Below are 25,025 nucleotides of genomic sequence, written 5' to 3'. Positions count from 1 at the left end.
TCGATCGATCAAACAATTATACTAAATATGAACATTGTTTTCACAGAACAACAAATTGATAGAGAAACATGGGCACACCTTAATTAATTGCACGAACCCGACCCCGGCCCACCTGTCACTTGTCAATCGACGAAACGTCACCATGGTTAATTAATTAATTAATTACCTAATTTTACCTTTAACTAATGATCTTCCTAGAATCCTAGGAATCAAATTCTTTAAAGTTCCATTAATGTATTTTCCAGAGAGGTAAAGTATCTTAACTGGATCCTGTTTGAAAACGCTTGAGATTATTCCAAAAGGCAGCAGATGAATAGCCGATTATTGATGAAAATATAGAAAGGCTTGATTTTCTAGCTTCCAAAACTCCCAAACAAAACTCCAGATGAATAGCCGTTTATGTTGAGGTTCTACAGCAATAGATTATCTGAATCTGGGAAATAAATTCTAGATTGTCTGAGGGATCTACAGATTAATTTTAAGAGTAGCTCTGGCAGCCAAAACTCCCAAACAAAACTTTTATCTCCTTCAGAACACATGAGTTTTACTTGGTTTTCACTCTCATCTTTTCACTTTTGCTTATACTTATAAGCCAAATTTAATTTTTTTTCAACTTTAAATTTAGAGTTTATTTTGAATTTTCATTAAAGTTTATTTTCCAACCTTAGCTTTTAAATCACTAAGAATACGTGTATAAAAATTTTATTTACAAATTATATTTTGTTTACAAATATATTGTTTAGTGTTTTCCATGAAAAAACCAAACAATCACCTCATTTCCTACGAATCAGATCAGTTGATCTAATTATTTTGCGAAATTCCTCCCAACCGTATAAACGATAGATTGCGTTCTAAACAGCTTATATGGATTGAGTTTTTAAGTTGTTTTTCATTAGCATGATTTTTAAAGTACTAAACGTTGTATGTCATGCAAAAACTTTATATATAGAAGTTGCTTTTTAAAAAATCAAATAAATTTATTATGGGTAATACTTAATTAAACATGTACTGATAAGGTTTCTTATTTTGCATGCCATAAAACAACTTCAGCCGGCAGCCTCAAGAGATGCAGAGGCTAGCAGTAGCGGTCACGCCTACTAAGGTCATATTTGTTTTCACGTGAATTATTATAATATAAATTAGGGAGCCAAATTACTATAAATAGATTATTATGTTGAGATTGGTAATGATGATAAGGCATGCAATTAAATTTAAGGTACTACTAGGGAGTCTTTAGTCACCCGTTAGATGAGTTTATCAGATTACACAGTGATATAGCTTCTAGATTATAATAAACATTTGTTTATTTTAGATTATTTCTAATAATCTATTATAATAATCATTGTAATAATCAATGGCAGATGTATCATGGGGGCTAGGGGTCTGTAACTGTCAGTTCTAAAAGCCACCACTAAATTTTCTACTATAATTATATAAAGAGTGGCTAAAGTTATTTACAAAGGTTGAAGAAAAGAGATTTAGCCTCTATTATTAGGATCCGTTCGTCTAATACTTCCAACGGTTTTTGTTGACACCGTTTGACCCTTCGTCTTATTTAAAAATTTTGTCTAAATATACAAAATTATAAATCATACTTAAAGTTATTTTAGTAAAATCAAATCATAATAAAATAGTCAATAATTATATAATTATTTTGAATAAGACGAAGGATACGGAGTATTAAGATCTCGTGATAAATTTGATCAAAGTGATAAACGAGAACCAAAATCTCCTCTCTATGAATTGTTTTGAGCACATGACCAATTTTTCATGAGGTTTATCAGGAGATCTAAGCACTTTGTTTTGGTTTGCATCTCCGTTGGGTTCTACCAATTTATACCAACAGGTTTAGAGTTTTATTCCCATTATGAGTTTGAAGTATGGTTTACTACTCCTGTTCAAAACAAGCGAGATTCCCGTTGTCTTTAAGTTTGGTTCGTGCTTAGTATAGTCCAAAAGACTATTTGCCACAAAGTTATTTTATCTACCTGAGGTTTCTGGTGAATTATGATTTTTATGCTACAAGTGAATTCATTTAGATCAAAAAATCAATAGTCTGAAAAAATCACTTTTTTACACGCGTTTGAACATTCGTCTTATTTAATATTTTTAAAAATATGTAAAGCTATGTATATACATAAAAATATACTTAACCATAAATAAGATGATATAAAAATAATTAATAATTTTGAATTTTTTAATAATACGAATGAACAAACGTGTATAAAATCTCAAACGGCGTCGTAGGGACCGAGGTGTAATATTTAACTGAAAACCAAGGCAAGATAACGGTTCAATTCAGCTGCGCGATCACGCGAACGCTTCGTCAGTTTCACGGTTTCGCCCGAGGCGCGCGCGCGGGGTCGCGGCGAACGGCGCGGCGCGCGGCCCGCATGAGCTAGAGCGCGAGACGGACGGATGGCCGGCGCGTGGTCGCGTTTACAAGTCTACTCGTGGTTAATTACTAGTACTAGGCGGTAGGCGCAGTCGTCGTCGCCCGTTGCGGCGTCGACCGGCCGGCGCGAGACGGGCGCTCGCTCGCTCGCGCGAGGCCCTCACCTAACCCCGGGTCGCCGTCGCGCGCGGGGGTAGGGGAGGGGGACCACCCACACACACACACGACACACGCGGTGCCCGTCCGTCTCGTTGTCCTGTGGCTATAAATTCCGCGCCACGCCCCAACACATCTCCTCCCAGGAAAAGAATCGGAGCCCCTCGCGCCACCAAATTAAACCTACCGAACTCATTTCCTCCGGCCAGGAAGACTACTCGAAACTTTTTCTTCTTCTCTGCTAGTGCTAGCTAGTGTGGTGAACGTACGATTGTTGTTTTCGTCGTCGATCAAGGATGACCGTCGTCGACGCCGCCGCTGCCGACGCCGGCGCCGCCGCGGCGGTGCAGCCGGGGAGCGGGCAGACCGTGTGCGTGACCGGCGCCGCCGGGTACATCGCGTCGTGGCTTGTCAAGCTGCTGCTGGAGAAGGGGTACACTGTCAAGGGCACCGTGAGGAACCCAGGCATGCACTGGACTTTAACTAGCTACAGTAGTCATTAGCTTTCTCGTTTCTTTTCTGTACTTGTTACTGGTTAGGTAGAGTAGGCACGCAGTACGAGAGTGGTAGCAGCAGCAGCAGGTAACTGATCTGGAGTGTATGGCTGCGTGCTGCAGATGACCCGAAGAACGCGCACCTGAGGGCGCTCCACGGCGCCGCCGAGCGGCTGACCCTCTGCAGGGCTGACCTCCTCGACTACGACGCCATCTGCCGCGCCGTCGAGGGCTGCCACGGCGTCTTCCACACCGCCTCCCCCGTCACCGACGACCCCGTACGTATACCCAAGACCGACCTCGCCGCCGACACACACACTCCGCCATTAATTAATTCGACTCAACGACAAGAGCTCACACTCATTTGCATGTGCGTGTGTGTGAATGAACGTGTGAGCAGGAGCAAATGGTGGAGCCGGCGGTGAGGGGGACGGAGTACGTGATAAACGCGGCGGCGGAGGCCGGCACGGTGCGGCGGGTGGTGTTCACGTCGTCGATCGGGGCGGTGACCATGGACCCCAAGCGCGGGCCCGACGTCGTCGTCGACGAGTCGTGCTGGAGCGACCTCGACTACTGCAAGGAAACCAGGGTAGGTGCATCTGCAAATCTACCGTCTCACTTTAACCCCTTTTCTCTCTCTCTCTCTTTTTTCTTTGCCCTTCTCAAATTAAAGCACTGCCCTAGCTTAGCTTAGCTAGCTCGTACTGTTACTGTACCTTTGGATACCTTTTCCTTGCATAGTTGCATCATCATGCTATTGTTGTTACCTTTGGATCAGAGGGGAAAAAAAACTTGTGTAGATATGAATTATTACATGCCACTACCAACCAACACACAAAAAGATGTGTGTAGCTTTTGAGCCAACCAAGACAAGTGCTCGATCATCGATCGATTACCCTGTGTCGACGTGAGCCTTTTTTTAAAAAAAAATTACTGGCGACGTGTAAATGTAACTGTGTAATTAAGTTGGGTGTTACTCACGTAAAGCATGTGACCAATCCGGATCGATCGATAGAAGTTAGCTTAAATACATCTCGGAGTTTTCTCTGCCTTACAAAGTTACAACATGAGGACAAGAAGTGGTCATGATTATTAGCTAGCTTGGACGTACGGCTGTCTCTGGGCATGACATGTTTCGTGTCAACTAATTCATATGAGCTAGCTATTTCTTGATTATTACTGTGCATCCACATTTTTACGGAAAAATGAAAAAAATATAAGTAAGCAAGTTTTACTTAGCTCCATATTTTAATATAATATAACTTTCAGTATAACTATACGATGTTATATTTATTTGCTTGAAAAAGCAGTTGTAGCTCACTACATATCATTGTAATACAGCTGCAGAGGATGCATGCATGCATGCCGAGTTTTCAGACATCTAGCAAGTGCTGTGAGCAAATCATTCACCACAACTTTCTTAATCAAAACCAAAGTTAATCCTAATACCAACTTACCAACAACAGATGGATCAAAACATATATGTGTGCGCCGTGGAAGTTGTTGCAACGTAACTTACAACTAGAAGTCCAACCCACCCAGCCACTGGAATTGAACACTGGCACGTCATTTGTTACCGGCGCGTCAACGGTCAGGCGTTTAATTAATTAATCATGTGTATAGCTGAATTGCATGCATGGTCACGACTCTCAAGGACTCTCATGCGTGTTTGGCCCTTAATTTGTTAGTTTCTGTGAGAAATTGAAATGGTTCACCTTGAGATCAGGATAAATTTTTTTGCATTTTTTTATCCGTTGGGGGAAAAAAAACCAGGCGTTTCTTACCCATTCAAAAAAAATCACTTTTAATATTACTATTCACCTTGACCTTTTTTTTAAAAAAATTATTCTCCATCGGGTGTTAGGCGCCATGTACGATACTAGATGTGGTAAAAGAAATTGTTTGGCAGAAGCTAGTGTAACTTTCATTTGTTTTTAGCATAAATGCGACATAAATATTGGGATGTTTCAGTAGACATGAAGAATAACATGCTTGGTCACAATTATGGAAATAAAGAAATTAATTAATCAAACGTGTACATGCATACGAAAGCGAAACTCAATTTCGAAAGCGAAACAAATTAAACTGGACTCGATCCCAAACCTAAAACTGTACTGCTCCGTATAATTTTTCTCGTGGACCCACACGGCCTCCAGAAGGAAAGAAAAAAACCACTACCAAAATCCTGACGTCATAATTGCGTCAGCATGCGATAATTAATTATGTGGAATAAAAAATTTATTTTTCTGGGGTTGTAAAATCGATGCAGAACTGGTACTGCTACGGGAAGGCGGTGGCGGAGCAGGCGGCGTGGGAGGCGGCGCGGCGGCGCGGCGTGGAGCTGGTGGTGGTGAACCCGGTGCTGGTGATCGGGCCGCTGCTGCAGCCGACGGTGAACGCCAGCGTCGCGCACATCCTCAAGTACCTCGACGGCTCCGCCAGCAAGTTCGCCAACGCCGTCCAGGCCTACGTCGACGTCCGCGACGTCGCCGCCGCCCACCTCCTCGTCTTCGAGTCCCCCTCCGCCTCCGGCCACCGCTTCCTCTGCGCCGAGTCCGTCCTTCACCGCGAGGGCGTCGTCCGCATCCTCGCCAAGCTCTTCCCCGAGTACCCCGTCCCCACCAGGTACGTCATTACTCCTCCTAATTAATTAACTTCTCCTAAACGCGTTATTAGTGCATAGTACATAAGTGCTATTCTCTTAAATGTTAGCATTAATTATGTGCTGTTAACTAGGGGCACGTTCGCAAGTGACCACGATTTTTCCTCTATTTTGCGTGAGTATACTTTCCGAACTACTAAATGTATTATTTACAAAAATCTATGTAAAAGTTATTTTCAAAATTAGATTAAATATTTTTAAAAAGCTAATATTCAATTAATTAATCATATACTAATTACTATTTTTCGTTTACGTCCGCGGATTGGACTAGGTGGCACCATCAAGTACGAACCCTACTTACACAAGTGTAAGTAGCAGTTGGTGCGCCCGTAGTCACGACGTCTAAATTGATCACAAACTTCATGTCTGCTTAGCTGATCATTTGTTCATTTCTTAATTAATCCCTAGTGAAAGGGGTGTTTTGCCATTAAGTAATGACTAATTAGTTAGGCGTGTTCCCAGCGTTTTGGTAGGTAAGGATGGATAAGACTTGCCTACGGCCAATTGCAGCTTCAGCTCAGGTTCAGGTGAACCAACTCCGTTCCCTGACCCTGCCACAGCTAAAAGCTTTGAGCTTGAGTTTGCTACTGAAGAAACACCACAACTAAAGCCCTAAAATGTTACTAGCAAATTCCACTAGATTACATCCATAAGTGTACAACCAAACGATGATATTACCCGGCAACGTCATGATCACACACACATGAGATCTGGAGATTGTGTTGGTGGTGGCAAAAGTTAACTTCCAGGCAACTTGTGCCACACACACACACACACAAGACACACACACGTCCATGTCGAGCAGAGTTGGTGTGAGGATTGATTCCCCGGTAAGCCACAACCAAACCCTACTAATCTTCTCGGCTGTCCACTTCCTCGATCGCATCAGATATAGAGCGACGTGCCGTCAAAAAACTGGATCGGCCTGGACGACGACGACGACGACGACAGTAACGCAACGCATGCAAGGGTGTTCAGCTCCTCTCCTCTCCTTGGCGATCACGATCACGAGCATCAGGAACGTCTTGAAAATTCAGTGAGGCGGTGTTGCGTTGCGATCCAAGAACGTCCTTTCGGACTATTCAGTTCCCTTCTGGCTAGGCCTAAGCTGCATTTGTGGTCGTTGGCGTTGGCGAACACTCCCAGACACGTAGGTACGGCTGGTACTGCCTTTGGGTGTCATGTCATCGCCTATGCATGCATGACTTCACGATCCTGAAGTTTTTAAGTTTGCATGTTGCGGTCGTAGACATTTTGGAACTGGCCGTATCCAACTGCCACAGGATTACCTACCTAAGAAAAATCACAATGAAATACTGAAAGTTGTTAGTAGTAACATTTAAGGCGTTACAATTTTAAGGAAAACAAAAACATGTAGATTATGCAAATACGGGAATAAGTCCTACCAACTCTCTGCTTCTTTTCTCAGATAATTTCTCACATTTTGTTTATGAATAGAAAATTCTCTGCTTTAATTAAGCCCTTAAACGGCCTTACATGTTTGGTGAGCAGTGTCTATGCATCCCTTGAGTCCTAATGGGCCTCACCTAATCATTAAATTGTTGGCCACACACTTGAGAGCAAGCAGGACTGTCTCTCTCGCAATCATTTGTCCTGCTTCTTTCTATATCAACTTACCTAATGATATATTAATCAATCAAGGAGAAATACGCCTTTTTTTTTACAAGAGGAAGCTTCACTCAGAAATATGCAAACACGTTAATGTTGACATTTGGGAGTATAAAATCAATCGGAATGGCCTGGTTTCAATGTACAAACTGACAAGCAACTACAACGCAGGAATATTCAGCTTCTTCTTCTTCTTCTTCATTTTTTGTCAAAACGTCGTCACAGCGGGTTGGACTTAACCTCGCTTGCTAATACTACTTTTCAACTGGTATATCCCATAAACCACAATGCTGAATTTGGCTCATATTTATTCAAGATCCTGAAAATGTCCACATGAATGTTTCAAAGATACCATGCCTGACTGTACGTGAATAAACACAGTCAACCGGATGTCGTAATCTTACCAAACCTTACCTCTTAAAAGGACCACTAGTACGTTAGCATGATGTCAGGTCAGGATGTAATGGGTCCAAGGCGACCAAGGAATCCCAACTTCCCAAGTCGAGCCGTCGTGTTTACACCTGAATATACATACTACATGTTTATTTGTTCGAAGATTCCAATATTGTAAGGGAAGGGAAATAAAAGCAAAATCAGTGCCTGATTAATTCAGTGATATGAAACTATATTTCAGTGTTTGTACTGTACCTTAAGCTGAACTGGTGCTATACGTTGCCATCAGGTGCTCCGACGAGAAGAACCCGAGGAAGCAGCCGTACAAGATGTCGAACCAGAAGCTCCGGGACCTGGGGCTCGAGTTCCGGCCGGTGAGCCAGTCGCTGTACGAGACGGTGAAGTGCCTGCAGGAGAAGGGCCACCTGCCGGTGCTCGCCGCCGAGAAGACGGAGGAGGCGGCGGAGGAGGCCGCCGCCGAGGTGCAGGGCGGGATCGCCATCCGAGCATGAGACAAGCGGCAGAGGAAAACGCAGTAAAAAAACAGCAGCAGCAAGTGTCCATACGGTGTTAGTGTTTACTGTGCTGTAAAAGCAAGTAGTGCTCGCTGGTTGTCTAATCTGAAGCCTGTGTAATACCACCCTGTTGTTACATGTGAACCCAGAGTGACCAAATAAGTATTTCTATGGAGTTCTCTATGTTCATTGTTCAATTGTGTATGATTCACTAGGAAAAACAGCAGGATGTGAAACCCCCCCCCCCCCCCCCCCCACACACACACCAAAATAATCGATCCACAGGGTTTGCTTTACAATACTGCATATAGTGCAAAGCAAAACTGGAAATGCCTACCAATCTACGACTAAATTTTGGCAAGAGAAAGCTCTAGATTACAACTCATATAAAACATTACAACAGTCACTGTTGAGTATTGACCGTCAAAGTTCATAAACTTTAAAAGAGTTGTCAAAAGTAAAGGGTGCAAACAAAGAGCATTTAACAAAGATGCTGGAACTGTTAAACTAATGAGTTGGTGGGGGGAAAGGAAGAAGTAGAAAGAAAGTAACACTTAGCACACAAATGCCCCTACTAACTCCCAGGATTAGAATCTGCATCTTCTCAATTCTGATTCTAAATGGAATGGTGTTCTATCATTGTCAACTGAGACAGCAACAAACCTTACCAACCAAAACCAACACAAAACATGAAAACAACATAGTGTCCTATCCAGACAAGAAAGAGGCCAGCATAAGAGGCACTCACAATATATCAGTATAGGAGAGAATACTCTAGGGGGTGGGTGGGGATGGAAGATATGATTTACCATCCTTGTAATCATGTACAGTTAATTATGACCTCTTACATGGAGTAAATGGATAAGGAATGTAACCAGTTTCTCAAATCAAATTGTTTCTATGTGCACAAATTTCACGTAACTACAGATTAATGATCACAACTATCAAGTGCTATACTTTCAAGAACCTATTTCTACAGAACTATAAAGAACTGTTTTTGAGACCCGTAAACTACCAGCCTAAGTCATAACCAATATCACCATTTCCATTGGTTTTTAAAAGTATTTTGAGTCTTTGACAAGCTTCTCCCTGAAAAGGCAATATAAATCAAAAGCATGTCGATAGGTAGGAAGTCCAAAAATTTTTTCTTAAAAAAAAGAAATGCACCAAAACTTGAACTAATAACCAATTCCAAGCATATAAGTAATGACACAACTTGCATGAACAAACAATCTAAAACGGTCTTCATCATAATGAAAGACAATTAGCCTACATAATGAAAAAAGATGGTGTAAAATAGCCCTCATCATGACATCAGAAATCAAGCAGCCTTCCCAATAATTAAGAAACAGGGTTCCTACTGTAGTAATTAATAAAGATATTTGGCTACTCGGCTTAAGTCTGTAGCTTAGCGATACAAAATGTCTTAAATATGTAGTTAAATAGGTTCATAAATCTGAAGTTCGCTGGAAGCTATTATGTCGAACGTATGTAGTTTAACATAATTCAAAATTCATATCTACTTTCATGTAAACTTATCATTCATATGAATTGGAAAGAGTTTGCCATTTGTATAACATTACTTTTCTGTTTCACTGAATGAAATAAACCCTATCACATTAATCAAGTTTCAGTACCCTTGGCATTTGTAGTTGAATTTGACATGGTAAATGGTATAGCATTTACTAGAATAAATGCAGTCCAAATCTGTGAATAAACAAACATATCATTATCAAAATAAAGAATAGCAATGCAGACCAAAGAATTATCAGAGAAACCCAAGCATATAACAGGATAATTTTATTTTCATATCACCCCAAAGGCCCAAACCAAAAGGTTTAGATTGTGCCCAGTAGTGCCATAAAATTATATTTTAGTATTAAGCATTAACTACATCACATGTAGGGAGTAAGCCTGAAATTGAAATGAAACAGTATAAACACTCTATCCTGTTGCAAATTAACACGAGATCTTTCTTTCACCTTTCTAATATCTAAAGGTGGTTCTCTATGGAGATGTCAAACTGAATAACATTATTCAATCATCTGGTTTTGTCAACCACAGGATGAACTATCCACGCAAGATTCACAGGAAGCCCAAATAAAATCCAAGTGGAATTCATGTGTAAAGAACTGGGGTATTGGGCATGGATTACACGGAGATATTTGGTCAGAAGAATTTACAGCATAAAACAATAAGAAGTTGATAAAATCTCATGCAAACAGTCAAAGCATGCGCAATCAATGTGTTCCATTTCTACGTTGACAAAATCTGTCCAATGACTACAGGACCCACAGAAAATCACTACCCGATGTTTTGATGCATTGAACAGTTTACTAGGTATAGGTAAAATCCAAAATTGTGTACTTTAGCATTTTCCATTTGTTACCAAAGCATTGTCTTTGACAAGACTCTCACTGAATAGGACACGTAAAACAAAAGCCTATCAATAAGTAGGAAGGAAGTCCCACAGGTTCTGAAAGAAATATTTTGAACCAAAACTGGAACTAGTAACCAATTCCAAACATGCAAGTAATGACAAGTCGAGTGAACAAACAATCTAAAATAGCATTCCATCTTGACAAAAGATAATCCATAAGCCTTCATCATGACAACAGATATAAAATAGACTTCCCAATAGTTAAACCAAGAAATTCCTACTAGTAGAGCTAAGAGGTATTATTGGACTACTCAGCTTAATCAGTAGCTTAGTGACACAACAATGTCTTCATACGTAGTTATATAATAGGTTCACAATTTTGCAGTTCGCTGAATCCTATACACCTTATATGTAGTTTAGTGCAATTTAAGCAATTCGTATATAATTTTGTGAAGACTTATCATTCATATGAATCACAAAGAGTTCACCATTTGTGTGTAACAAACTAACATTCATTTTTCATTTCACACTTTCACTTAACTAAATAAACTCTCCTCTTTTTTTTTGTTATTGCATCTCCAAATTATTATCCATCACATCTGTCTACACCCCTGACACTGGATATCCTAGATGTGCAAGTTGAATGTTGCATGGCAATGGGCATTGCATTTACAAGAAAGTATAAAGCATAAAGGCGCTATGAATCTATGTACAACAAATACATCATTACCAAAGTAAAGAATATCACTGCAGGTTATAAACACATTATCAGAACAAAGAAAGTATAAAGCATAAATGAGCTATGAATCTATGTATAAACAAACACATCATTACCAAAGTAAAGAATAGCACTGCAGGTCACAAAAACATCATCAGAACAAAGCGTAGCAATGAAGACCAGCAAAAATCCAAGAATTGTTGCAGAAATACAAGCATATAACGAAATACTTCTCTTCAGATCGCCCAAAAGAAAAAAATTTAAATGTTCCCAGTATTAACATAAATATAAAGTGGTTTTCTATAGATGTCAAATACTATCCCATTGTCTGTATCTCATCAACCATAGGAAGGGGTGGTAATGGGCCAAGGCCCTTGGGTCCTTTTACAACCCTACTTAACCCGTAAAAATGTTTAGCTCAAAAAACTATAAAATTTCAGCCCACCCCATTTTGGACTCAACCGGTCAACCCTTAAATTTTGTAGGCAAAAAAATTGGGCCCATTGTCACCCCTAACCACAGGCCATATCTCTACAAGTGCCAAGCAAGATTCACAGAAAGCCCAAACGAAATCTGAGCATAATTCATATGCAAAGGACCAAATGGGATGTTGGATGGACTACACAGAGATTCGGGTTGGAGGAATTTACAGGATACAGCCACAAATGTTGCAAATGGTAAAATAATGCTCGAGTCATCTCCTAGTCTCCTAGTACAACCAATGAAAGTCTGTGTAGAATTTTGATTGATGATCAAAGAGTCTGCTTTACTTAACAAAATCTGACCATAGGACCCAGTGAAAATCAGAAGAGCCAAGCCAACACCTGATGTTTTGATGCAAGAGTACTAGGATTAGGTAAAATCCACATAGTATACTTTAGCCGTTTTGACAAAATATAACACTAAACAGTGGCGGATCATTGCTATCAACTCAGCATTTTAAATTTTGAATTATTACATTTTAAGACAAGGTTACTAATTGCATTCATTATATAAGGGCATGTTCAATGGTAGAGACTATTATAGGCTCTAGCTCAAGCCACGTCAGTAGAAAAAACTCCTCATACAAAGGACAGTCTTTTAAGTTGACTCTTCATAATTACAGGCTAATTAATTCCCGTTCACATTCATCTGATCAATGCCTCTGATTAGAGTCAGCACACGTACAAAGCAGATTTTCTAGTTGTCTTCTTGTTTTATGCGCCAAGAGTCGGTGTTTTGCTGACTCCATACAAAACAACCACTTTTCTCTCTTCTATCCTCTCTCTTTTCCACGTCAGCAAGCATGCAGCGATAAAGACGGCAATGAGAGCTCTTTGTACGTGCCCTAAGAGGAGTATTACAAATGAGACTCCTGAATTCACACTTAGGAACTCACTCAGCAAACAGGAAATATTAAAATATGTGTTAACGATGCTATCATTTATGTGGATGACGAAACAGCACCCAGAAAAGTAATGAGAAAATGAAGCATATGTCTGTGGAGAACCATACCTTCCTCTCCCTGTCCTGTAAATAGCCAACACGCAACTTGATTGAACAAGTAATCTTTGAATGTAAACTTTGCTCATTGAAATAAAACATCAAAGAGCAGAAGTTCTAGTAAGGATTATGGACAGTACCACTGTATTACAGTTTGCGCAAAGATATAGACAACACTACCACAACAAAGATCTTGATTACGATAAAAGTCATAGGCAAGTTCCTTCTCATCCATTCACAGTTCCTAGCAACGAACTACAAAGCAGGTATGATTTCATCATAGCAACACCAAATCTGAAACCAATACTGTCGCATCCAGTCTCCGAAGCAAAGATCTAATTCAGCTCGCCACCGAGAGACAGAACAAGCCGCGGAGCTACCTATTGCTTGAACGTGTAGGGCTGGGGGAGCGAGATGGGGCCCCGGCGGTCCTCGCCGCCGTCGAGCAGCCGCTGCACCCGCTTCTTGGCGCAGTACTGCCGGTCGAAGTGCTTCACCTGCCAAAGGAACGAAATTCCGCGCTTCAAGGGAAGCAAGGAAACGGCGCGGATCGTGCAAGGGCAACTCGCGGCGGGGGCGGATTTCGGCTTACCCAGGAGGGGCGGCAGCTGCTGACGAAGTTGGCACGGGACTTCTTGCAGTCGGCGGGGTAGAGGAGCCCCATGGTGGCGATCTCGGTGGGCTTCTTGTCGACGTGCTTCTCCACGCACGAGTAGAAGGCGTCTCGGGCCTAGGGGTTGGATGGGAGGGAGGGAGAAGAGAAAGCGTCGCCTCCGTCAGCAAGGAACGAAACGCGGCGAGGCGAGGGTAGGGCGTGGGGATAGGGTTTTCCGTCGGCCGCCTCACCTTGTAGCAGGCTTCCCTGCCCTTGGAGAGGACGTCGGCCATCACGTATCCGCCTCCTTCTCCGCTGCCTCCGCCGTCGTACTCGCCGTCGCCGGTGTCGTGGCGGTGGTCGGAGTCGCCGTGCGGGGAGGCGGCGGCGGCGGACATCGGCTGCGCGGTGGTGGGGGATTGGATTTGTCCGCGGCTTTCGCTTGGGGGAGGGGAAAGAAGGGAGATGGGCCGGCTCGGGCTCGCACGTCTCTGGGCCATATTGCATAAGGGCCAGGATATCTGTGGGCTCGTAGATGGGCCCTAGACGCGGCCCAAATCAGGTCGCTGCGAAGTCCCGAGCCGGCTGCCTTCACAGAATTTGACCATGTTTACAGAACTAGTGAATTACAGATTGCTGTGACAATTTGTTCTTTGTGGAATGCCCAATGTATTAAATGATGTTCTCTAAGCGAGCAGGGTAATATATTCGAACTGTGAGTTTTTTGAGAAATAATATTATTTTAATGAAAAGTCGTAAAATTAGAGGCCATCTGCGGAAAATCACAAATTTAGGGTCACGTCGAACTACCATAGTTCGATAGGGCCCTTATTCAATGCCCAGCAGTCGACTGGGGAGGAGATCGAAGGGTTGCGAGCTCTACAGGGCCTGTCGAGCAGGACCACTCATCGACAGGGTCACGGGAGAGTCCTGTCAAACAACCATCGTTCGACAGGGGCGGTGAGATCCAAAAACATTATCCAAAAATAAACCCCTCCAGAAACATTATCCAAAAATAGATCTGTTTCACGGCATCGATGTATAACAGCTTGGGGTGGGGTTGATTGAGATATAGTATGCATCGAGGTAGGGTTGACGTGGTGTTAGACCAGTCAACCCCACCTCTATCGTGCCGCCGAGTTGTTATACCTCGTGTTGTGAAACGGATATATTTTTTAATAATGTTTCTAGAGGAGTCAATTTATAAAATTTCTTTATAAAAAGGGCTAGAACGAGAGAAATTCAGACAATTTCATTCTACATGGTGCCTATGTGACGCGTTGACCCAGTCTTTAATTTGTCCCGTCTATCGCATACATATGGCCAACATAGAGGCAGTAAAAAGAAAAATAGAAAATCACAAAGGCACATGTCAGTCACATAAAGAAAAAAAATATGAGCCCATGTGCCAATCTTTCCTACCGGCTTCCTCTAATCTCTTTCTAGCTAGTGGAAGCGTATTGCTAGGTATTGGTGCTGTGGTGGTGACGCTGGGCAGTGCACCCATTGCAAGAGGAGGCATACGGTAGTCGTTTGTCCCATCGAATATTTGGACATTTACTATAAATAGTAAACATAGACTATTAATAAAACTTATTCATAATATTGGACTAATTCATGAGACAAATCTATTTAGCCTTATTAATCCATGATTAGCATATATGATGCTACAGTAGACTATCCATGATCAGCCATCGCCCACGCACCTCAACCGTCGCAGCTGCTCCCTAGGTTGGCGCCATTGCCAACCAGTGCGGGAAGTCCTCCACCACCGTGGTTGTCGCCGATGCCTCAGGAAGCGCTCCCCTACATCGTCGGTCGCCGTGCACGCTCGCGGGGAGTCCCACCTGAGCGTTGTCGTCGGTTAGAGATAATGCCGCCAACACCAAGCGGAAGACAGAGATCGAGGGAAGAGGGCCCATCGGTCCGAGCATCGGCACAAGGCCGCTCGACAGCGGCGCACTCACCTTTAGGCAAACACGCGCGCCGGTGAGCGAATGGGAAAGGGGACGGCTGCAGGCCGGCCGAAGCATAGTGTCGGTGCCACCGTGGCGCGTTGCATCGCTAGAGAGAAAGGAGGGAGTAAATCGAGCTAGGGTTAGGGTTTTGGTGCGACAGCGACTAGGATTTAGGTTTTGTCGCCCCGAACTCGGCGGACGCCTATTGGATCGCCACCCGGCCGATCGGATGGTTGAGAGAGACCATACCGATTTGGCCCAAGAAGGGGCGCGTGGGGGTGATGAATACGTGGCCCAGGCCCAGGTTGCGGCCTAGGTACGCGGATGAGCTTGTTACATGAAGGAGATTGTGGGCTGACATTAGAAAAAAAGTCTATTTTAAGTCCTCCTGGACGAAGAAAAGTAAAATGCCGATGGGCCAGAATTTGGGCTAGAAAAAGGTCTATTTGACGTCCCTCGACTAAAAGGAAAACGAAGCAAGGATGAAGGGCTTTGGGCCGAGAAAATAAAGTTTGTTTAGTCTCACTCTGCCCAAAGAAAAAGAATAAAGACCTTGGTGAGAGGCTCTAGCGGTGATACCGTGAGAGGCTCTACCGTGAACAGCCGGACACATTGATGGAGGACTCGGCTAGAAATCCGACATCACAATTTCTTTCTCTATTTTTTTCTTTTTTCTTTAGCGATATGTTCGACGAAAGATTGGTTCTAATTTATATTTAAGCGGTTATTGTTTCGCCTTTTTCTTGTCACTTTCACAATGCTTTGGATGGAGGATTATAATGAAGTGTTAATCATAATCGTATATGTATATTTACCTTGTCAGAAATCTTAAGTCACTTAAGTCTTAAATAACAAATCCATAGACATACGATGAATTTTTTTTATTGAAATCCCACTGTAAATCACGGGCATTCAGCTAGTCGTTCTTAAAAGCTTCAAACTTTAAATTTCAAAGTCGCTTGGGATAATGATTTTAGACGAAAGACTGTAACTTTGTGCTGAACTAGTCACCTGCTTTCCTGGAGAGCCTGTGCTTGGAAGCTGTAGAGATCATCGAGCCCCTCCATTGCTTTAGCCTGTCCATCCAAGAGCTTCCTCTGATTCTCCAGTGACCTGCCGACGACGCGGCCGACGTCATCGGCGGCCTCTTTAAGCCTGCCCATCTCCTCGCCGATGATCCTGTACGACGCCTCAACCTGCGCCGTGCCGGCGGCGACCTTGTCCCTCATCGCCGCCTGCCCGTCCCTCAGCTCCGCCTGCGCGCTCGCGATCGCCTCCGACCGCTCGACGATCGCCAGCGAGCTCTCCAGCACGTCGCCGATGCGGGCTCTGACATCGTCCGAAGCCACGGACAGGTGCTCCGTCTGCGACCTGATCGACGACAGCGAGCGCCGGAGATGGTCGGACTCGCGGATGAGCTGCCCCGACCTCTCCTCGATCGTCTCCAGCTTCTCGTGCGCCGACCTCGCCGACCGTGACAGCTCGTTCACGAGCCTCTCCGTGCTGCGCTTGAACGCCTCCGCCCTGCACATGCATCAACACGCCGCCCAAGAATTCTCACGTCGCCATTGACGGACTGGTCGAGATGGAGTTGAGTTGATCGGAGTCCAGGAAGAAGACGACGAGCTTACTGCAGCTGGTGGCAGAGGGTGTTGGTCTCGAGGAAGAAGGCGAGGAACACCTTGGACTGGGAGTCGGAGAGGCGCTCGCGGCAGTGCACCATCTCGGAGCCGGCGTCTCACGCCGGCAGCGGCGGCCGGTCGGTGTCCTCCTGGAAGCAGCCGCTGAGGTGCCACGCGAGCCTGGACTGCCGCTCCTTGTCGGCCATGATGTCGGCGCAGCTGGCGAACAGGCTCCGGTACGCGTACGCCTCGTTCCAGCAGGTGATCTGCACGCCGCCGGCGCTGGCGGGCGCCGGCGATCCTGCGCCGCGCGTTATCCAGCAGCTTCTCGCCTCTCACATCCCCACCGCCTCCGTCGATGGAGAAGTCGGCCACCGTGTCGCCGTCTAGACACGGCGGCGCCATTGATGACTTCTTCGATGATGAGGAGAAGATGCTCCACGAGAGAGCATTGGTCGAAGAACACAGTGATGATATCATCACCAAGATCGCAAGAACAGCATGGCATCTGATTCTTCTCATCGTGCAATTCGCGGTCTGAATTCTGAAGAATTTTTTTACCTGCATCATATTTTTCATATCATGCATGAACGAGTGTTGCAAGCAAAATCAGTGATGCTTTTGGTAACATTTTAACACTCGCGCGGATTGAATTTGGGTAGATCTTAGGAAGTCGTAAAGGTTATTGATCAATCATTAACATGATGCATGGAGAAAACTATTTATTCCATGTTTCATTTTACACGCTGAATTGGAAGCGTTCATATGAATGCATGATCAAATCGAAATGAGATGCTACATCCGTTCATTACTAAATAATTATTAAAAATATGAAAAAGTTTGAGATATAGGTTAATATGATTTATATGACTCCACAAATATATAAGCTTAAATTTAACTTATACATGTTGTAAAAAATAACAAATATAATTGTGAATGTGCATATACTAGTTTCAGTTTAATTTTTTTTAACTTATAGAAGTTGAAGTTGAATTTGCAAATTTATGGGGTTATATATCTTGTATTAATTATCTTGTTGAAAAATTATATTTTTTATAATTATTTAGTGAAGTCCATCTCCATTACAAAATACAATCTAGCATTGAAATTACTTCATTTCGCCTTTGAAGGAGAGGGCTTTTAACTTTTTGCCACTCTTACGGATTTTCATAACAGATTTGCTACTGGACCTACATGTTATATACAGCGAGTGACAAATCTGTTTTGGCCGCTCATAAGAGTGACAAAATGTTAAATTTCTCTTGAAGGAGTCCCTACTTTCTATAAAGTTAATGTTAATGTTATTCTCTTCTCTCATGAAGTCACATCACCTCAATTGTTTTTAGCCTTAGTATGATACATCAAGGATGTAAATTAAGCCACATCATCTTAATTATTTTTAGTCTTAGAATGATACATCAATGGTGTAAATTAAATCACATCGTCTTAATTGTTTTTAGACTTAGAATGATACATTAAGAGTGTAAATTGCATCTCTTTTCCAAAAAACACATCATACAACCCAACCATTTATAACTTATGGATAATTGATCAAGGCACAAAAATATATAAACATATCAAAAAATCATATAGTTGGTAAGATTTTTTTAAAAAAATTCATATCTACTATATTATCACACAGTTCTCCCACAACAACGTGCGGGGTATCCATCTAGTATTTCTCGAAGTCTGAAGTTATTTTGGCATAAGAGTTCAAAGAATTATTTTGGTCCCAAAATAAGTGATTATATTGGTCAAAAATTGTTCCAAAATAAGTGACTAAGTTGAGAATTAAAAGTTTTTTAAAAAAATCAAAGTATTACTGTACATCTTTCTATCACCAAAAATGGTAAATAGATAGAAGCATAGATGCTATTCTTTTGAGTATTAATTTATATGAAATTGATCAAAGTAGTTACTTATGTTGGAATGGAGAAAATATTTTTTTGTTTAAAAAGGATTTTTTTTAAATTTTACAAGTGAGACGCTTGGGCCTTTTCTTGCGGCATGAGTTGGCCTCTGAGCTTAATTTTGCCCCGGCCATACATCAGGCCTAGCTAGCCTCCTCCTTTATCTTTGCTATTAATACAGCTGGTGGTTCAGCAGTGTGCTGGAAGTCTGACGATTATTGTGGGGTTAAGATTTGCGAGTCTAACAAGATCATAATTAATTAACAAAATAATAATGTATACTGCTGTGGCATATATCTATGATAAGCTAGCTAATGATATAGTAACAAAGTCTCGGAAGTCTCTTGCATCTACCAGAATTCATGGATCACGTGCACCTGCACCGATAAATTATTGCATTAAGTTGTGTATATAGTTCATGCATTGTCAGATGAACAAGAGGATGCAGGATGAACTAAATACGGAGTATCTGAATTCTGAAGCGGCTTAATTCCTGTCACATTGTCACTGCATTGGTTACTAATCAATAGGTCCTTTAATTGGTTGCTAATCTGAAATGGTATCCAGTATACACAATAATTACGTACATATTGTGCTTCAACAAAAATATCTCTGTTATCTAAAAAAAAACATCAATACACACAGTAATTGACCGATAAACTTGTGGCTAGAATATGCAAAAGTATATTGCATGTATATTTTTATTAGTCTTCTGTTCTAAACAATGGTTTTAATAGAACGACATTGAATTTTAAATATATATTTGGTCATGCATCTTATCCAAAAAGTTGTGCAAATATTTAAAATATATTTATTAATAAATCAAGTCATAATAAAATAAATTATCATTATTTTAATAAGACAAACGAACACAGATACGTCCAAAATTTGATGGCATCGTCTATTGATCAAAATGGGAGAGAGTGTAGTATTTTGATTGAAGAGCTGCTTACTCTAAACGGCATATTTACAAACAAAAATAATTTTATGAATATTTTTTATATATGTATTCTTAGCGATTTAAAAGTCAAGTTTGAAAAATAAATTTAAGTGTGAAAACCCTAAAATCAACTTTAAAATTAAGGTTGAAAATTTAAATTTTAGCTTATAAATATAAGAAAAATGAAAAGATAGAGTGCAGAAGTCGTCACACAAATGTTGGAAATCAATCAATCCATCATGCATTCGTTCACATTACATATCTAGGGACCAATAAAACGTGGATCCTGACTCATATGTTCATGCATTCATCCAGAGTTCAATCGTCCACACGTCCAGACTTGGCAACACGCGTGCCAGATTGTCTGTTGCAGCTGGGGTATATGGATAGGATAGCTCGCTGATAGCGAGACACATCCACATGGCGATGGATATCTGTACTGCTGCAAAGTGTTAATAGTAGCATGTTGAACACATCCACATGGCGATCAATATCTGTACACTACAGCAAAGTGTTGGCACCGTGATGAACACACACACATCCACATGGCGATCGATATCTCCACAGCTGCGAAAGTGCTGCTAGCATTTTGATAGAGATGTAGCAAACCAACAAGCTGGCCAAAAATAGGCGCAGAGACATGTCTTACATACGTACTCACTCTGTTATATATAAGACTTTTAAGATTACCTAGATTTTTTATATATAAATATGTATCTTTTATATATGAGTTTAAATTTATTACCATGTAAAAGAATATATATATAAGGCTAGAAAGTCTTATAAAGTGGAACGGAGGGAATACTTGCAATTGAGAACTAATGTTACAGTGTCGTTACTGCTAGTATAAACAAGCGTCTGAAGTTTAACATAATATTAAAAAGAGTAAATATTTTTTTAATATATATGGTGATTTAGCTTTAATCAGCAGAGAAAGCAATGAACATAGAGCAACTTTTCGGCGCATTTTACTAGTAATATTATCCTACCAGTAGAAAAGGGGTATTTTTTACTTTGTTAATTACTTGATTAGTAGTATTTTGTATTTTTTTGCAATAAAGATCATAATAAAAAGGACGATATTATCCCTTCAAATTTCTAATATACATAATATTGTTGGTAGTATAATTTAATCACAGCCGTAAAATAAAAATAGATCAACTGTGGAATTAAATTCTACTACCAGTAAAATGCACCGGAGTCAGCCCCATCGACATAACATCAACAGGCGACAATACGCATGTCAATGGCACAATTCTTACCCTGGACTTGCGCATCCCTTTCCCGTCTAGTTGGGTAATAACATAGTGGTTTACCAAGTTTCCCTGTAATGACATAGAATCACCAAGTGTTCAATTCCAATTTTAATGTTAGGCAAGTGAATTGACAGTGTAAGCAGAAAATTAGACAAATTCTGAAATATTGCAAACCGGTCTCGGGTGTAAGACGAAGATCAACACTTCAACTTATTAACTCAATCTTGTTTCTCTACGAATCACTAACTATATAATTTCTACGATATTACAATTTGAACAATGTAGTTAGCTATATTTTAGATTAAATTATACTACCAATAATATTAGGTGCTTTAAAAATTTAAAAAGGTAATATTGTCCTTTTTACTGTGGTCTTTATTGCAAAAAAACAAAACTACAAAATGTTGCTAATCAAATAATTAACAAAGTAAAAAAATATCATTTTTCTACTAATAGTAAAATACACGACCGGAGAGTTGTCTATTTTTATATGGAAATGGCAGCTTCTGCCGTATAACACACAAGCGAAAAAATTATGACAAAAGAGGTATTTAGCTAGATACGACATCCATGTAAATGATATGCACATGTATATAGGAACCAGGGCCGTCTCTAGAACTTCAACACTCGGTGCAAAATACAAAATGAGGCTTTAAAATTGAATTGAGAAGATAAAACGACAAAAAACAAGTAGTCGGTGTGGCATTATGGTCCGCAGCACCGTGGCAACTATCAAGGGGTGAGTTCATGTGCATGACCTAGGAGCATAAGCCCTTATCATGCTAAACAGTGGAAAACATGCAAAAGTTAATACAAAAATTAAAATTATTTTTAAATTTATTTGAATTTAGGGCAGTTACCACGGCACTACCACGAAAGCCGTCATTGTTTTCGCGATTTTGGGAACCATCCCTACAAGACAAACAAACAATTTAGGTTGTGATGTTTGGTTAGTTATTTCACTTTGCCAAGCCCACTTTCCTATCTGACTTAAGTATAGTATGGAACGATAAAGGTAAAATGACCCAATAAAGTCAAACTGACCCAACATGCATATGTACATTATTTCAGTTCCACAACATTTATCATATTGTATAATATTGAGTATATTTCACAAAAAAACTGTAGAGTTTTGATGCATAGAAAGTTACCAAAATATTACAAATTTAGGCCATAGTATCCGAAGTATATACTAAGCGGTAGTTTTACTATAAAATCGATTTATGATTATAGATAGATATATCATGACAATCGTCAGTTGGAATAAAATCCAAAAGTATGTAGTTTTGCTATAAATTTGTTGCGAAAATTATATCTTTTTTTCTGAAGATCATGCAAATGAAACAAAGAGATTGATCAGAAAGGCCAAGTATTTACAGATATATATGTTGTATTCTCCCGGTATTATATCCCCCAGCTAACACACACACACACACACACAATATATATATATATATATATATATATATATATATATATATATATATATATATATATATATATATATTTCCCCATGACATACACCACCTTGCTCTTCCTCCTTGATTTATTTTGGAGATGAGCAAAACTTGGCTGCAGTCCTTTGTTGCACTGATTTTTTTTCTGCATTATTCCTTATTAATGCTGCGAGACTGTTTTTAAAAGAAATAAGCTAGGGGAGATTTCATTCCATATCATAACTGTTTGATTAATGCATAAAAAATATTAAAAAGAAACTAGAGGGTTGATCTTAATTTGCTTTAAAGATAACATATCATGTATGAATTAATTGATGTTACTTACAGATTCCAAGTGCTGGATAGCTAGATGTATATATGTAAAATCTCCACGCAGTTAAAAGCCATACAAAATCGTAGTACTGAATAATCATCATCATGAAACTGATGACCAAACATCTCATCTCATGAAACAAAAATCTCACCGAATTTTTGCATATTGCTGTGCCCTCTATATATAGGAAGAGGAGGGCCGGGTTTGCGTGCATATATATATGCAGGATGAATCAAAAGAGAGCATAAAAACCAAGAAGATGTTTGCAGTAATATGCATCTTATTCATCTTTAACCTAACAAGCAGGTGTTAAAGAACAAATTAACGGAAGTTGCTCAAGAAATTACCAACAGATCGAAACTAAGCAACAACGTGGGATCAGATCGATCTTCAAGAGCAGGAGATCGACTGATCGAGTACATACCGCAGTTTCCAGATCTGGCAAGAAGCCGCGCGCAGTAGCAATGGATGCTCTAGTTCTTCGTGCAGATCAGCCTAGCTAGTCAGATCTAGCTCCTCCAAGGCACCGACTCTTTAATTTGCCATGGCTGTCCGGCCTGTCCCCTTGCAGCACACATGAGATGACACCACAAAAACGCATGAGCGAGCTAGTGTTCCAAAGAGAAGTGGTGTAGAATTGAAACAAAATTAAGCATCAATAACACATCAGATCTTGGGATCCACTAGTGATATATTTCTCACCAGCAGCTAGCTAGCTGCAGCTAGCCAACCTCGCGTGGTTAACCGCGCTCAAATCAGACAAGAACTCCAATTACAAGTTAATCAAATCGTCACGCGCGAGGGGGCCGGGGTGCGGGTACGTCTCGACCTCCTCCCCCCAGATCTCTGGGAAATCAACCAAGACAAAACCTGCAAAGCAGAAGAGCAAACAGGAGTATTATATCTGTATATTAACTATGGCAAAGCCGGCCATGTACTGCAGCTTATGCCAAAATAAGAGTCTCCCAAGGCGGCCGTCTCCTCGTCGTCGTCGTCGTCGTCCTCGATCAGAGAGCTCAGGGCACGTAGGGCACACCCGGCCCGCCAGCCTGCAGTACAAGATAAGGACGAGGTCCCGCCCACCACAACCGAACTGATTCAGCAGTATGCTCTCCTTATCTCATCGGAGAGCGTACGGCATATGCAGAGACAGAGAGAGAGAGAGAGAGAGAGAGAGAGTGAGGAGATCGAAAGGGAGCAGTAGATAATGGGAGAGTAGCAGCAGCAGCAGCAGCAGCAGCATGCATGCATATGCAGTGTTGGCAGCAGAGAGGAGAGAGTGTGGGGGAAAGAGCTGACAGAAAGAGAAGTGAGCACGCAGCGGCAGCTGTATCATCGTCAACATCATCTCATATGTCGCCATGGCCTCCTCTTTTTCTAGCTACTCCATCTGCTAGCTATCTCTATCTTTGTCCAGGTGAAGGGATGGATTAATTGATAGATGCAGTCTGGCCGCTGTGTGCTCACTCTCTTCTGTCAACTGCCCCATGCATACAAGCCACCGCGCACACCCCAGCGTAAAATCAACAAAGAAACCCATGAGCTAAACTGAGAGAAGAGGGGAGCTAAGCTAGAGAGAGAACCAGTCGGCTGGCCGGAGATGTGCCGCCGGCCGGCCGGAGTGGGAGAAGAAAGGGGGCCGGGCCTCAGATCTGTGCATGTCTCATGGAGACCTCCCCTTGATTGGTGGCCGGTGTGTGGCCATAGCCTGGTGCGCACCGCATTATATAGACGGGGGAAAGAGATTATCAATGGGTTAATTCATCCTCTCATTAATTTGCCCATATCTCTTTTCCTGATTTTCTCATGATATACCATATATATACGGCTGTTTAATTCTAGCTAGCTAGGGTTTGGCTGCTGCGGCATCCTGGAGAGATACATGTCGTGCTATCACGTTGTCGTGCTTTGACTGGGGAATGAGGTTCTCTGTAAAGAAAAAAAAAATTCTTGAATGCCTTTCCGTCATACTGGCCCATCCACTCGGCAACACCTATCCACAGATTGATTGATACCGCTAGGTCCACATTTCAATGTGTGGACGACGATTGATCTATCATATGGATTTCTTAAGTTTGCATTTACAAGAGTAAGTATAATAAATGGTACTAGATTATAAGAAGTTGTTATCTCAGATTTACGATGAGTTA

The 25,025-nt window shown here is 41.5% G+C and overlaps 2 protein-coding genes and 1 pseudogene across 2 annotated transcripts; 1 reads left to right on the top strand and 2 right to left on the bottom strand.

Moving 5' to 3' along the window:
* The first annotated feature begins 2,682 nt into the window (after positions 1 to 2,682).
* LOC102721008 (cinnamoyl-CoA reductase 1-like) lies at positions 2,683 to 8,441 on the top strand. The gene is made up of 5 exons (XM_006659386.3): positions 2,683 to 3,016; positions 3,169 to 3,323; positions 3,446 to 3,634; positions 5,315 to 5,670; positions 8,019 to 8,441. The coding sequence occupies exons 1-5, from the start codon at positions 2,848 to 2,850 to the stop codon at positions 8,239 to 8,241; spliced, it is 1,092 nt and encodes a 363-aa protein (XP_006659449.2). The 5' UTR covers positions 2,683 to 2,847; the 3' UTR covers positions 8,242 to 8,441.
* A 3,640-nt stretch (positions 8,442 to 12,081) lies between these two features.
* Positions 12,082 to 24,621, bottom strand: LOC102720449 (annotated as a pseudogene).
* Positions 12,913 to 13,838, bottom strand: LOC102708641. Its single transcript, XM_015840441.2, has 3 exons — positions 13,671 to 13,838; positions 13,417 to 13,554; positions 12,913 to 13,321 (listed from the first exon to the last, which is right to left on the bottom strand). The coding sequence occupies exons 1-3, from the start codon at positions 13,815 to 13,817 to the stop codon at positions 13,205 to 13,207; spliced, it is 402 nt and encodes a 133-aa protein (XP_015695927.2). The 5' UTR covers positions 13,818 to 13,838; the 3' UTR covers positions 12,913 to 13,204.
* Positions 24,622 to 25,025: the final 404 nt, after the last annotated feature.

The sequence above is a fragment of the Oryza brachyantha genome, chromosome 8 (assembly GCF_000231095.2).
Source record: "Oryza brachyantha chromosome 8, ObraRS2, whole genome shotgun sequence".
In the NCBI taxonomy this organism is placed as follows: Eukaryota; Viridiplantae; Streptophyta; class Magnoliopsida; order Poales; family Poaceae; genus Oryza; species Oryza brachyantha.
Note: the sequence above shows the minus strand (reverse complement) of the source record. Positions and strands in the feature narration are given on the sequence as shown.

What these genes read in the sequence shown, in the direction of transcription:
- LOC102708641 (XM_015840441.2), bottom strand. Translation starts at nt 13,817, where the DNA reads ATGTCCGCCGCCGCCGCCTCCCCGCACGGCGACTCCGACCACCGCCAC. An exon ending in GCAGGGAAGCCTGCTACAAG is followed by an intron (nt 13,555 to 13,670) that starts GTGAGGCGGCCG and finishes TCCAACCCCTAG; the next exon opens with GCCCGAGACGCCTTCTACTC. An exon ending in GCAGCTGCCGCCCCTCCTGG is followed by an intron (nt 13,322 to 13,416) that starts GTAAGCCGAAAT and finishes TTCCTTTGGCAG; the next exon opens with GTGAAGCACTTCGACCGGCA.
- LOC102721008 (XM_006659386.3), top strand. Translation starts at nt 2,848, where the DNA reads ATGACCGTCGTCGACGCCGCCGCTGCCGACGCCGGCGCCGCCGCGGCG. An exon ending in CCCCCGTCACCGACGACCCC is followed by an intron (nt 3,324 to 3,445) that starts GTACGTATACCC and finishes ACGTGTGAGCAG; the next exon opens with GAGCAAATGGTGGAGCCGGC. An exon ending in GAGTACCCCGTCCCCACCAG is followed by an intron (nt 5,671 to 8,018) that starts GTACGTCATTAC and finishes CGTTGCCATCAG; the next exon opens with GTGCTCCGACGAGAAGAACC.